Below are 15,215 nucleotides of genomic sequence, written 5' to 3' on the forward strand. Positions count from 1 at the left end.
TGGGAGGGATTCCGAAAGCAACACTGAAACTGACCCCCACCATTCTCTGCGGGCTCGACGAGTCGTTGCGGGTCGGCCCGTGTCCTGCCAGACGTGGAGAGGCCCAGCGGGCCAGCCCGACGGGCTTTGAGCCATTTTGGTTGCGCAAGACCCGGCCCATCCGGGCCCGCTCCGACGATTAGTCTATTCTAAGTCGAGGTCAACGGGGATGCCTTCCTCCTTGGATCCTCCATTTTGTTCATGCTTATTGGTTTATTCCATCGACGTGCTTCAGTCCCGCTCAACGATTAGGAATATTCTACGTCGAGGGCGACAGGGATGCGTTCCCCCTCGCATCCTCGATTTTGGCAGCTTTTGTTTTAATAATTAAAAAAAATGCTTTTATTTTTTAGGAATACGATTAGCTTCCCTTTATCAGGTGATGTATCGTCCAAAATATTTTATAATGTTTGGATTTCATTGGAATGTGATTTCAATCTTGAGTAAAAAATAATTGAATCTTTAATTATTTTTTTTAAAAATTTCTTTAATTTTCTCTTATTTTTCTCCCTTCCTTCACCACTACTGGCGGCGATGGTCACAGGTGAGCTCGAGCCTACATCACGGCTTGTTGCCAGATTGCTAGCTATCACGAGGCATGCGGTTAGAAAATGTTGAAAAATGAAGAAAATATTTTTTGCAAAACAAACAGATTCTTTGTTTACTTTTGCCAATTTATTCTATCGATATGTTTTGAGCCCGCTCAACGATCAGGTTTATTCTAAGTCGAGGTCAAAGGTGACGTGTCTCTCTTTGCATCCTCGACTTTGCCAATGCTTATAGTTTTATTCCATTGAGATGCTTCGTGGACTCCACTTAATCTATCGATGGAATTTTTTGTCAGATATAAACAACACATTGAGGCTCCGTTTATTTCACAGAATATGTAATAGTATTAATTGAGAAGTTATTTTTTCAAGAAAATGACAGTTTTCTGGTCTTTGGCTACAATCTTGTTGGGAATGAAAAATATTTTACTTTTACGCAAGAAAATAAGCTATTTTGGTAATCCAAATGAACTCTACAAGAGACCAGAGCTATTTTATTGATTTAGGCGAACGTCACCATATCAATTCTTGTGATAGAAAATATCTTTGCCGATTGTAAAAAGAATCCATTTTCTTTTCAACACAAGTAGAGTAATTTATGTTGGCCGTCAAAACGATTTTCCAAGATGAACATAGCTAGAAATTCGAACACAAGAATAGAGAAGAGGAGAGATTTGTGCACATAATTTGGAATCCATTATCCTCAATCCAAAATAATGACAATCCAATCCTTCAATGAAGATATTCTCTTCTATCACCCTCAACACCCTCACTCGATGAGCCCGCCCCTCATGGACATCCTTATGTCAGGTATATGGATATATGTGTTTTCAAAATAACAAGGGTTAGATGAGGGACCTCAGTCATATTTATAGAGTTTGACCGAGCCTTCTTTTCATAGGTCGGGCCTAATTCGACCCACACAAACTAGGTTCATATTTGACTATTAAGGGCGCGATGACAACCATTCTACATTCCAGAAATTGTTTCTAGAACAGAAATAGATTTTTCTATTTCTATTTCTAGAAGAGTTTATAAGCAAAAATAACCGTTTCTACTCTAAAAATAGAAATTCGTTTGATAACGACACAAAATTTCTTCCTTTCGGACCGGCGGTGGCGACGACCGACGACCTTTAATATAAAAATAAAATTGATTTAGTAACAAAAACAAATAATGAATAAAATAAAATAAAATAAATCATAAAAAATAAAATAAAAATATAAAAATAAATTTTATTTTATTTTATTTTATTTTATGAATAAATTTATTTTAAAATGAATAAAATTAAAAAATTAAAAAATTGATTTGGCAAAACACTCAAGGCAAATAATAATAAATTTATTTTTAATAAAAATAAATTATTTTTATTTATCATAAATAAAAATAAAATGATAAATAAAAATAATTTATTTATTTTTATAAATTTATTTTTATTTTTAAATGAATAAAATGAATATATTTATTTTTAATAAAATGAGGAGAGGTGGAGGGAGAGGAGGAGGCAAAGACGTAGAGGAGATGAGGGAGGACTCACCGAAATTAGGGTTTAGTGAGAGAAATTATTTCGATTTCTCTTCCCGAAAATCGAAGTAGAAAATTTTAGCTTCGATTTTTCTTCAAAACCTATTTAGGAATAGATTTCTATTCCGGAAATAGAAAAACTGAATAAGTTTATCAAACTGCAGTTTATTTCAAAAGCAGTGCCCCGGAAAAAACTATTTCAAACGAAATTTTGAATTGTCATGCACCCCTAAGAAACCTTTTATCTTATCTTATGAGACTAATATCGTAAAACAATAAATCACAATCTCAATTGTAGCCCTCATTAGGAAAATTCTTATAATTCTGGTCTTGCTTGAACAGTTAACTCATGTAGAAGAGGGAGCCACGTTGAATTTAAGAGTAATTTACTGTAAAAGTGAACGACGAAGAATAACTCCCACAAATAAAGCTATACAACGATCGATTTCCGATCAAAAATTGCAGGAGCACGGCCACCGTAGCTGATTGCAAAGCCCCGAGATAAGAAGAAACTGCGAAAAGCATCGCTGATTGCAAAGGTGTTCACATCGCAGGTCGCAATCGGGTCGGTTTTTTCCATCGAGCGCTTTACAGAATTGGAAATGGCGGTGGTTCTCCCATCGTCTAAACGAAGAAGAATGGGAAGACCATGTGATAAGAATCGCAAGCAAAAGTTTTTGAACCAATTGAGAACAATTTCCTCTATCAACTTAATTTCCCCAAACCAAAATTTTGTTTTTTCGTGAGAATATTGTTACAAGTGTCGTTTTTTTTTTGTGAAGCAAATAAAGGCTGAAAATGTATTTTTTTTTTCCTTTTTTATCTCATTTTGGTTCGACTAAATCTGTGTTCTATGCACAACTTTTAGGAGAACCCACTTGATACAAGGTAAACAACAAAAAGTGCCCGAGTGATAGTGGCATTAACCAAAATTGAGAGATACATTTTCAATTGAAGCATCGCATCATTTTAAAAAGTCGTGTCATTCATTCTTTATAACTAGTGTTTGTCGGGATGAGATTAGCTTGTTTCCTTCTATTTTACTTCCAAAGACCTCTTTCCCTTTGTACCACTTGCGTGCCGTAAAACTCCTTCTCATTTTGTAAGCGTAAACAACATTAGGTGGGATGAAATTATTCTCTTCAATCCGACTTTCGAAAGCTGCTCTACAATCACATAAAATCTACCCGTCAACCTGAAAAAGAAAACCCACCTATGTATGTTCAAATGGCCATGCCATCTCCATTAAACACCTCCCCCAACCGATCTGTTTCTAGTAACACGGGCCGATCGACTGAAATCAATGAAATCAACCTCATTTTTCTTATGGGCCACATACCAAACTCTTCCTTTTCTTGCCAAATCACAGCACGTGAAACTTCGGATCCCCTGTGCTCAATGTCCCATACCCCTCTTCGTCCTTTGGCCGGCCCCAATGTCCATGCCTAAAACGTGTCCTAAACCGGTACCAAACAAAATCCCCATGATTTTTATTTTCCCTCTCTACACACCAACCAAGCATACACATAAAAATGAAAAATCCCTTTACCTCCCCCAAGAGCGTTCTGGACCGTCGATTAAAAAAGACCAATCCGACCATGCCGGCGCCAAAAGGATATTTTTACCAAAAATCTCTCATCTCCCCACCACCGCTCAATCCTTAAAAAGAAATGTTAAATAATTAAAAAAATGTCAACTTGCTGACCTCTCGGAAAACAATAATGCTGACTGACAACTTGCGACCCTCTGTGCGTGACAGAACGAAAGCTGGCATCCTCGCCGTCGATTAAAGGGGCCCCCCTTCCGACGGTCGGATGGGGTTCCTCTCTGTTGCGAGGACCGCATCAGGGCCGTCGATTTCGAGAGGGGTCGTGGAATTGGGGGGAGGTGATTGGGCGGACCGCGTATGACTCGATGCTGCGTCAGTCTGTCCGCCCGGGAGTCGCGGTCACCGCCAATCATTATAAATGATCCGATTCCACGTAAAGCTGAGTCACGCTTTGTAGTTTTACGTAGAAAACTCGCTCATTGCAAGCCTGTCCTTCTTTATTGTCAATTGGGAATTTGCAAGGAAGGGCCTAACGTGTAGTGAAATTGCAGAAGTTCTGGTCGAACATGGGGAGAAGGGGTACGGACTAACTTGTTGCAATTTTCTGTAATGTGCTCTATAAGCGAGAGGCCACAATCACGTTGTTATTTTCAGACATGCGTGGATCAGACTGAAAGACAGGGACTTGAGATCGAATGAATTGGCGGCTTGGTGGTGGGGGGAGGAGTGCTCGAGACTTGCTTCGGGAAAAGCTACGTGAGTAAGATTGCGACGCGATGATATTTAGTAGGCATTGGTGGTGGGTGGAAACCATCGCCGGCACCGGTCGATAGAGAACTCTAATTGACTTGGAGAAGAGAGCAACAAGATCATAACATCAATTTCAACTATTTTGATAATGATGAGTTTAGCAAGTACTTGAGAAAAAATTAGGACTAAGGTAACAAGCCACCGCCAATAGCCTTCTAAATTCAGAGTTAGGTACTAATCCAAATCATCATTTTAAAACCAAGTCAGATGGTTATTTGCGTTTTAACCATATGCTGGACCTTAACAATTCTTTTGCACGGACCCAAAAGAAAAAAAAAAAAAAAAATTCTTTTGCAGCCCGTCAAAATTTAGAAAATAATCTTGAAAGATGATATGAATCAACACCGAAGATATATACTTCCACAATTTATGAACCGTGTTTGCAAATAAGAAAAAATATCGAATATTGCCATTACTTGACAAGTTATATATATAATAATTTCGGGTCTTGAACATCTTTATCTAGTAATAACCGATTGAAATAGATACTGCTCTTTTTTGTCCCAAAAAATGCCCTAGCTAAATTTATATATTTGGGGGATTTTCCAGCTTGTTATCATTCTCAAACAAAAACTTTCCGGATCCAGGTTTTTTCTTCTTAATGTAATGTTAATTATAGGCAAACATATTTGGTTAGTGACACAGAGCCTTGTGTGCAATATTATCCTATCCCCAATTGAAATAAATATATATCCGATGCTGTCATTTATGATTTCGATTCTTGAACATCTTGATACCAATTGAAATAGATATTGCTCTTTTCTGCCTCCCACCCAAAAAAAACCCCAAACAAAATTTCTATATTTATGGATTTTCCAGCCTGTGACGCTTCTCAAATAAAGACTTTCCGCATTTGGTTCTTTTCTTCTCAATCCAATCTTAATTACAGTCAACCATATTAAGTTAGTGACACAGAGCCTTGTGTGCAAAATCCTATCCCCAAATTCCAAACCCAAATCCAAATCCTATTTTTCGCTTGTCTCCTAATCAATCGGCCTCGCGGATCAATTTTTTCTCCTCTAATCAAAGCAATCCCCCTCCCTCAATCGTCCTAATCACCGTCGATCTCGCCGCGTCATCGATCTGCAGCTCGATATCCGATTGGTGCGTGGAGCACACGGACTCCTTCCGGAGCGAGTCGGCCTTATCTTTGAGATTTTAATCGCGTGTACTTTGGAGTTACACGCACGAACGCGTCCATCGGATAGGGTGGTTGGAAAAATCAAAGGATTTGTATCTGCCCTCTCTTTTCAGTTGAGGACTCCAAACATTCCAAATTCTCAGGTCAAGGACACGAAAGCTCTCAAATAGCAACAGAGGACTCCTTTTCTTGCCTCCCTATAAATACCCCCCCGGGGACGTTTCCCAGCTCCAAGCATTCGAAAAACAAGAGCTTTGTAGTACTTCTTTCTCGTTGCTGTTTCCAGTTTCGTGTTTTCTTTTTGTGTTGAGAAGAGGAAGAGGAAGGAGAAGATGACTATCCTCATTGAGCAGATCGAGAATGGTACCCCCGCAAAACCCATTATTTCTCTTCAAGTTCTTCTTTTTATTTCGGTCTCTAGGGTTTCGTTTCAAGACACGAGCGTCGGCATGCTAGCCTGCAGATGAGTTGAGTTGACGAGGCCTTTTTCCATATTCTGAGTCGAGTCCGGTGTGTTTTTCAGGTGCCCAAGCAGAGGAGCAGAAGACGCTGACGATCACCAACGACCTGGTGCTCGACGGCGGGTTCGCGGTGCCGAAAGAGGCGTCGAACGACGGGTTCTTGGCTCCCGAGATCAATGCATTCGGTCACTCTTTCAGGTCCTCCTCTCATCTTTTTCTCTCCGGCTCGCTTCGGCCATCCTTCTGATGGAATGCGAGATTTTACATGCAACGAAGTGGTTTCTGATGGAACTTTTCTGGGTTGGCAGGGACTATGATGCAGAAAGCCAGAGGCAGAAGACGGTGGAGGAGTTCTACCGGCTGAACCACATCCACCAGACGTACGACTTTGTAAGAAACGAAAACCGATCGACGAACACGCTGGTTTCTGTCGAATTCTCCATGAAAGTTCGCATCTTTCTTTCTGTTTCCCTCCCACTTCTTTTGCTCATGTTTACTATGGACATTCAGGTGAAGAGGAAGAGGGAGGAATACGGCAAGTTGGACAAGATAGAGATGAGCATATGGGAGTGCTGCGAGCTCCTGAACGATGTGATAGACGAGAGCGACCCTGATCTGGACGAGCCTCAGATCGAGCACTTGCTTCAAACCGCCGAAGCCATCCGGAAGGATTATCCTGACGAGGACTGGTTGCATTTGACCGGCCTTATCCACGGTATATGCCCCCTACTAATATGCCTCCAGATCCTTTTCTATAGGCTCAAGCAATCTAGGGTTTGACCATAAACAATTGGGATATTGAGAACCCATTAAGATGTTTCCTATAAGGAAACTCCCTCTGTCATAGATTTGACCATATAAATTGGCAAAATTCTGTAGCAAGCCCCTCTCACGCGAGGCCCAACCAAATTGGAATTTTGATTGGATCTAAATCGCCCATCAAGTGGGATGCACGCGATTCTGGAAAGGTATTGGGCTAGTGTTTTGAAACTCGATTGACCCGATTCGATTAGCCTGGCCCTGTTCGGTACGAGTGGTGATCTCTTGTACGGTTTCGAAAACACTGTCGGCCGGTCTGGCGGCCCTTGTTTGTCTATAGTTGTGCATGCTAAGGTGACAAAAGAAGACAGATTTTCCTTTCCCCTCCTTGAAAAGACATTTGATTTGCTACATTTTTTTTAGATCTTGGAAAGGTGCTGCTCCACCCCAGCTTCGGTGGGCTTCCCCAATGGGCTGTAGTTGGTGAGTTTTTTTTTTCCCTCTTCCCTCCCCTCTTTTTTTTGGCATTTTCCTATTTATTTATTTTTGGCCATTTACGCATTTTTCACTCAATTTAAAAAATTATATATCTAATTACTCTTGACTTCACGACAGGTGATACACATCCTCTCGGATGCGCCTTCGACGAATCCATTGTCCACCACAAGGTCTTTTGCAATCTCTCGAATCCTACTCAATTTACACATTCAATTTGGGACAAAAATCTTTATTCTTATCCTTAATCTTTAATCTTTAATCTTTAATCTTTATCCTAATCCTTAATCTTAATCTCTACTAATTTGATGCAGTACTTTGAGGGCAACCCGGACTACCACAATCCTGCCTACAACACCAAATGCGGGATTTACAGCGAAGGATGCGGCCTGGACAATGTGATGATAACATGGGGTCATGATGACTACATGTACTTGGTAATTATCTTATCACCTTTTCGCTCTAATTTTCAAAATTAATTACTATAAATAATCAAAATTAGTAAAAAAAAATTGGGTAATCATCCAAAGATGGCAATGTGGCTAAATTGATTGGAAAAATTTGCAAAAAATCTGCAGGTGGCCAAAGAAAACAAAACCACTCTCCCTCCGGCAGCATTGTTCATCATCCGTTACCATTCGTTTTATCGTAAGTAATTAAGCTCCCAATTTCGCCGGTTGATTGGTTTTCTTCCATAATTAAAATTCATGGTCATCTTTGTGCTTTCGTCTCGTGGCAGCATTGCATAGGTGCGGGGCGTACACGCACCTCATGAACGAGCAGGATAAGGAGAGCATGAAGTGGCTCAAGATATTCAAGTACTGATAAAATTCTGATAATTTTCAGTTTTTTTTTTTTTAGTGTAATTTTGTTTGGTATTGATTAGTAATTTGTGCTTTGCTAAACCTCCTGCAGCAAATACGATCTTTACAGCAAGAGCAAGGTCAGGATCGATGTTGAGGAAGTCAAGCCATACTACATGTCACTCATTGAGAAAGTGAGTTTCCCTTAAAAAAAAAAATTAATAGATTATATCCGTTTATGTAAAAATGTATAAGAGAATATGTATTTTTTCCAATTTATCTGTTGCTTTAACATAATTTTTTTTTCCAATTGCAGTATTTCCCGGCGAAGCTCAGGTGGTAATGATCTTAGGAGGTTCGAGGAGTTAATTGGTTGAGAAGGCAGTGCATTGCTGTTTTAGCTTCTTCAATTAATCTCATGTTTGATTGGTTTGATGTGAAGAGAATAAATGAAAGGAAAAAAAGAGAGATGGATTTGGGATTGTCCTTCCATCCAATGTGCAATTATTTTTGTTTCAATCGATTGGCATTTAGCAAATTCGAAATTATGTTCGGTTGTTATATGCTTGGACTTGCCTATTAAGCTGAGCTATTTCATCGATAAAGGGAACTATTTCTATAAAATCTTATATGGGGTAACATATTTTGAAAGTAATAAACAGAATAATAAAATTGGTCGACACGTTTCAAAATTACTATCGCATATTTAATGTCATGCATCTTCCTTGGATCCATACGCAGCACGAATGTTCACATATTCATTGTAGTGTGTTACTTTGACAACAATTCATGAGTAAAGTACGTGCACTTTTACATAAAACTCATACTCGGATAAAAATGCGAAATTTCGTGTGATCACAAGTAACTTCTCTAGAAACATAAGTTTGTTTAAGTTATCCAATAAACATGTGGTTTGATGTTTAATTATTAAACACTTCCTTTTAAACATAATGCTGAACTCTTCACATAAGACTTGTGGCTGAAAATATATAAATGGGTCTAGGATTTCTTGTTCAATACCATGCGAAATTTCATGGAGATTCAATTTCAAATGGGGATTTCACATCCTTAATTTAGCTAACTAATAACATAACATGTTAGATCACAATATTGTTATTATGTCTTGTTATTCAAGTAGTCCGATTATAATATAACGCTCTCTTCTTATTTACGATGCAATCGATGTAAAGTCGCGATAGAAGGAGAGACGCATTCGATTTTTTAAAGATGCAATGAATTCGACCCAAAAAAAAAACGATGCATTGAAGAAAATAACAATAAAAAAAGTGAAGGAAGAAAAGGAGACGGGCTTCATAGTGTTGGGCCTAGGCCCATAAGATTCTTCTTTAGGGGCTGAAAATGGATCTCCCAAAAAAAAAAAATCGACAAAAATGCAAATTCTCAAAGGGGCCCACAAAATGAGCAGAATAATAGCAAAACCAGCTCAGCTAAGCGGAGTTGGTGGAGTTGCTTTCCCAACAATTTATGAGTAGAGGACACGTCTTTTACGTAAAATACGCGTATGCACGCGATTCACAAAACTCATACTTCGATAAAAATACGATATTTCATGAGGTCTCAATTACTTTCTCTAAAAATATGGGTTCTTTTAAGTTATTCAATGAAAACATGATTTTATATTTAAATATTTAACGCTTCCTTTTAAACATTGGGCTGAACTTTCACTTAAGAATTTTGTGGCTGGAAATACGTAAAAGAATCTAGGACTTGTTGTTTGAGGGAAAAGTGCCAAAAAAGTTCTAAACCTTTTGGCTTTGTGTCGATTTAGTCTTAAACTTTTTTTGGTCGATTTAATTCTAAACCTTTTTATGTTGTATCAATTCAGTCATTTCCGGCCAATTTTGGCTGGATTTTGCTATTGGATCTTTGGTTGGCTAACGTGGCTGTCGACGCCGACGTGTCAACTTTTAATAATATTTTAATATTTTTGAATATTTTTATTTTATTTTATTTATATTTATATTCTTTTCTTTTTTTCTTCTCATCTTCTTCCTCCAGCTGGTCGGAGCTCGAAGAAATCTGGCTAGAGGCGACGGCTGGTGAGGTTGACCTCGCCGCCATGGATCTTGGTTGGCACTAACGTATACAACTTTTAATAATATTTTAATATTTTTGAATATTTTTATTTTATTTTTTTTTATTTATATTCTTTTCTTTTTTCTTCTCATCTTCTTCCTCCAACTGGTCGCCGGAGCTCGGCAACCGGCTAGAGGCGACGGCTGGTGAGGTTGACCTCGCCGGCCACCTTGCCAAATTTGGCGAGGATCGAGCCTCGCCCATGGCCGATGAGGCTCGACCTCGCCAGATCGGGCGAGGGCGAGCCTCACCCGCCCGTGTGAGGCCGCTCTCGCGACTTGGGTGGCAAGGCTCGCCCTCGCCGATCCGGCGAGGGTCGAGCCTCGCCATGGCTAGCGAGGGCGAGCCTCGCCAGCTCGACGCGGGGCTAGTTGCCTTGGAGAACCTAGGAATCACAAAACCCCCACCCTCGACGGATTGTCGCTGCGGGAGAAACAAGCGAAAATCCAGGCCTAGAGCCGCGCGATCAAGACACCCCCGATCTCCCGTAAACCCTAGAGACGATGACAACGATGACGACGAGCAGCGGAGGAGGGAGGAAATTTCTAGGGCGAGATTGGGATCGAAGAACGGAGCCAAGGAGGAGTCCAGTTGGCCTCATGCCGAGCCGAAGGGCTCGCCCTCACCGACCATGGGCGAGGCTCGATCCTCTTTAGATTCGGCGAGGCGAGCCTCACCACCCGGATCACGAGGCCGCCCTCACGGCCATTGGCGAGGTGGCCAACAAGGTCGACCTCGAACCTCACCAGGAGCGTCGCCTCGGCCGATTGCCGAGCTCCGACGATCGAGTGGAGGAAGAATAAAAGAAAGAAAAAAAAAGAAAAAGAATAAAGAAAAAGAAATAAAAAAAAGAAAAAGAAAAAAAATAAAAGAAAAAAATTCAAAAATCTTAAAATATTATTAAAAGTTATACACGTCAGCATTGATCATGCCACATCAGCTGGCCGACGTTCAGTTAGCAAAATCCAGCCAAAATTGACCGAAAAGGACTGAATTGGCACAACGTAAAAATGTTTATGACTAAATCGGCACAAAAAAAAGGTTTAGGACTAAATCGACACAAAGCTAAAAGGTTTAGGACTTTTAGCACTTTCCCAATTGTTCAATATCATGCGAAACTTAAAATTTGTGGGGATTCAATTTTGAAGGTAATTTCATGTCTCTTTAGTTTACCCAACAAATGATGTAGCATGTGTTAGGAATCATTTTTGCATAAACATTATGATTTTCATACTTGTAGATGTCAGTGTCAAATTCAAATTACACTATCCTTATTTTGTTATTCAAGTAGTCTAACTATGATATACACTCTCTTCTTATTTACGATGCAATAGATGTAAAATCACGATAAAAGGAGAGACACATTCGATTTTCTTAATACGCAATGAAGAAATTTTAAAGAAAAAAAGAAGAAGAAGAAGAAGGAAAAGAAGATGGGCTTCGTAGTTTTGGCCCTAGGCGCATGAGATTCTTCTTTAGGGGCTGAAAATAATCTCCCAAAAAAGAAATCGACAAAATGCAAATTTTCAAAGGGGCCCACAAAATGAGTAGAATAATAACAAAACCATCTTGGCTTAGCGGAGTTGGTGGAAGAGAAAATATCGGGTGATCCGGGAGTGCCATGTTAGCATGGTCCCCGACCACTCACGTGGCGCCATGGAAGTGTGGGTCCCTTGCTGTCTTATGCATTTTTCCTCTCTCTCTTCTCCTAGCCTTCTTCCTACCCTCTCCTAGCTTGCACACGTCCACTCTCCTCCTGGCCTGCACATTCTCTCTCATCTGCAATGCATTTATTATGGCACATAGGCTTTCTTCTTTCCTCTTACTTTCTCCTTCAAATGAAGGAAAGAGAAGCAGAGGCTTTACGTTGCTCTCCATGAAAGAGAATTACCATTTCCCATTTCTTTCACCCAACGGAGGTTTCAAAATTTTGAATCCCAAAATCTCTCTATGCTCGTCGCTGCTTCACCTCGAGGAAAGTAAATACTTTTAAGAACTTGGCACCATAGGGCATCCGGTTGTTGAACAATTCTCCAAGCCTACTTCCTCAACATTGCTTTGTTAAAAGCCACTAAATCCTTAAAACCTAGATCACCACAATCCTTCCTAGTTTTCAAATCTTCCTAATTTTTTCCAATGAATACCTCTTTTAGCTACATTCTGTTTCCATTCCAAAAAATGAGGCTATTTGCTTTTCAATAGTGTGGCAAATGGAGGTTGGAATTTTAAAAATGGACATAGCATATTGGGTTAAGGCTTGAATAATTGTCTTAATGAGAATTTCCTTTCATGCCTTCGAGATCAACCTCTATTCCCATCCTTCAAGTTTCCTCTCGACTTTAACAACAATCCAAGCAAATATTTGCTTTTTTGTGCAACCCTAGTCCGATGGAATTCCAATGTATTTCCTATTTTTTTTTCTGAGATAGGAACTCTCAATTCGGTTGCTAAATTCTATTTAAGGTTCTATGGGCAAAATCTCTTCCAAAGAAAGACCTGATTTATTGAGGTTGATAGCTTGTCCTGACATATAACATTATTGGTTCAATACATTGGCTACATTATGAGCTTCTCTTATTGTTCCATCTAAGAAAAAGATGGCATCATAAGTGAAGAGGAGATGCGAGAGTGTTGGGCATGTTGGATTTAGGCGAATACCATTTATACTTCCATCTTAGATTGCTTTACTCATAAGGGTCGAGAGGATATTGGCTATGATAATGAATAGATAGGGGAGAGAGGGTCCTCTTGCCGAATATCTCTAGTAGGCCTAAAGATAGCTGAAGGTTCACCATTAACTAAGACATTGAAAGACACCAACGAGATACATTACCTTATCCAGTTAACCCATTTTTCATGGAACTCCAGCCTCAGCATATAATCACATAGAAAATTCCATTTAACTATGTTATATGCTTTTTGCATATCTAGTTTTAAAATGGCTTGAAATTTACACTTTCTTCTTCTCACCCTTAGTTGATGAATCATCTCTTGGACTATAAAGATATTGTCTTGGATCTAGCTGTCACTTATAAAAGTAGTTTGCTCCACAGAGATTATCTTTGGTAGCCAATGTTTCAACCTATTAGCCAGTACCTTCTCTATAATCATATAATTGAAATTGCAAAGACTTATAGGTCTGAATAAGGTGATATTTTCTGGATTTGTTACTTTAGGGATGAGAGTAATATGCATTATATTGAGCTCTGGTTCAAATGTACCTTGGTTGAAAAAAGATTGCGCCATGCTGAAGATGTCGTTATTGATGATAGGCCAATAACTTTGATAAAATAAACCATTTAGCTCGTCTGATCCCGGCACCTTTATAGCCGCTAGTTGAAACATAACAACTTAACTTTCCTCTTTTGTGATTGGTTTAATCAGGTCTTCACTCATCTCCTCATTGATCACTACTACACATTGATTTAATACAGGTTAGTAGTTCCGGTCTCTCTCTCTCTCTCTTCTTTTATAGCCCCTAGTTGAAAAACAGTAGCTTTGACTTCTTTTTTGTGATTGGTTTAATCAGGTTTCATTCATCTCCTCATTGACCACTACTACACATTGATTTAATACAAGTTGGTACTTCCAGTCTCTCTCTTTCTCTCTGCATCAGATTCTTCTTTAGGGGGCTGAAAATGAATCTCCCAAAAAAAAAAAAATCGACAAAAATACAAATTCTCAAAGGGGCCCACAAAATGAGCAGAATAATAGCAAATCCAGCTAAGCCAAGCGGGAGTTGGTGGACTGGTAGTTATACTTGCGCATCACGTGCTCGATTGTTTTTCATTTTCATCTCACACGTGGGCCCTGTGTCCGCGTGCTCGGCGCATGAACTTGCTTGTCGGAGGGGGCCCCACCTGGGTCATGCTCTTTCGATTCAGTAGAAATGATTAATTTCAACATGGGTGCTGAAGCTGCCCTATTAGAATTGCTTGTCAATTTTTCGAATCTGGAATGTATTATGTTTATCTTATAATCTACTTTATTATTTTTTGGTTTGGTTCCAAAGTCTATATGAGAATCGATCTTTTATTTTTTTGCTTCGTTTTTTCGAAACCAAAACAAATGGCATTTGCATTAGAATAGTATGAGTAACAAAATGGTTCAAAATAAAATATCCATACAAAACAAATTGAGATATAAAGTAAAATGGAAGGTAAATTCATTTATAAAGACAAAATCATTTTTTACAACTTCATAATATATGTTTTGACCATTGGTTCCCGAGTGGATAAATTTAGTATTTAAAACTTGGAGCCTATCCATTCCAAAATTTTTTAGACAAGAACCATAACTATTTCCGTTGTCTGTCTGTTTCAGTCTTCGGATAGAGTGGAATCGGTTGCACAACCCTGATCAGAATTCTAAGGATCATGCACCTGGACTAATCGGCCTTCTTGGGAAGAACCTTGGTCTAATTTCGCCTTTTACTTTCTCCAAAAGCATCGTTTGACAATTCCTTTTCGTGGTTTGACGAAACAATCGACGGAAGGAGTTGGAATTGGACATATCCTCCCTACTTTTCTTTCTTCCAAATGATCAAGTGCAGTTGTTATGCGTCATCGATGACCAATTTCGCAAAGACACTCTCAAATTCGTAAAACTCTCATTCTTAAAGATTCGCGAGCTCCATCGGAATTTCAATCGTGTAAGATCGAAACATAATATCTCACGGCTCGAATGTTCATTGACCGCCAAGAACGGCGTTGATAGAAATTAATACTAGTAAATTTTGAACGAAAAAAATGTTATCGAGTAAATCATTCTCCCAAAAAAAAAAATTCTGGGGAGTTTTTCTTTTTTCCTGATTTTTTCGGCTATACATCAATGTCCTTGAGATTCTAGAATTGATTTGTCAACCCATATAATTATAATTACCCAATAGCGACCAGTTACGTTTTCTGAAGTAATTATATATAAAATGGGATTGTGAAGAGATTTTATCATTGATATTTATTCAAAGCCGTGACGTGTTATGGAAAAAAA

At 39.1% G+C, this 15,215-nt stretch overlaps 1 protein-coding gene across 1 annotated transcript; it reads left to right on the top strand.

Annotated features, from left to right (window-relative positions):
• The first annotated feature begins 5,943 nt into the window (after positions 1 to 5,943).
• Positions 5,944 to 8,472, top strand: MIOX (myo-inositol oxygenase). Its single transcript, NM_001302717.1, is given in 11 exon segments — positions 5,944 to 5,974; positions 6,135 to 6,270; positions 6,381 to 6,462; positions 6,583 to 6,787; positions 7,255 to 7,314; positions 7,447 to 7,499; positions 7,641 to 7,763; positions 7,905 to 7,974; positions 8,066 to 8,144; positions 8,242 to 8,323; positions 8,446 to 8,472. Coding segments are annotated over 11 exon segments (948 nt in total).
• Positions 8,473 to 15,215: the final 6,743 nt, after the last annotated feature.

Source organism: Eucalyptus grandis, chromosome 3 (genome assembly GCF_016545825.1).
Source record: "Eucalyptus grandis isolate ANBG69807.140 chromosome 3, ASM1654582v1, whole genome shotgun sequence".
In the NCBI taxonomy this organism is placed as follows: Eukaryota; Viridiplantae; Streptophyta; class Magnoliopsida; order Myrtales; family Myrtaceae; genus Eucalyptus; species Eucalyptus grandis.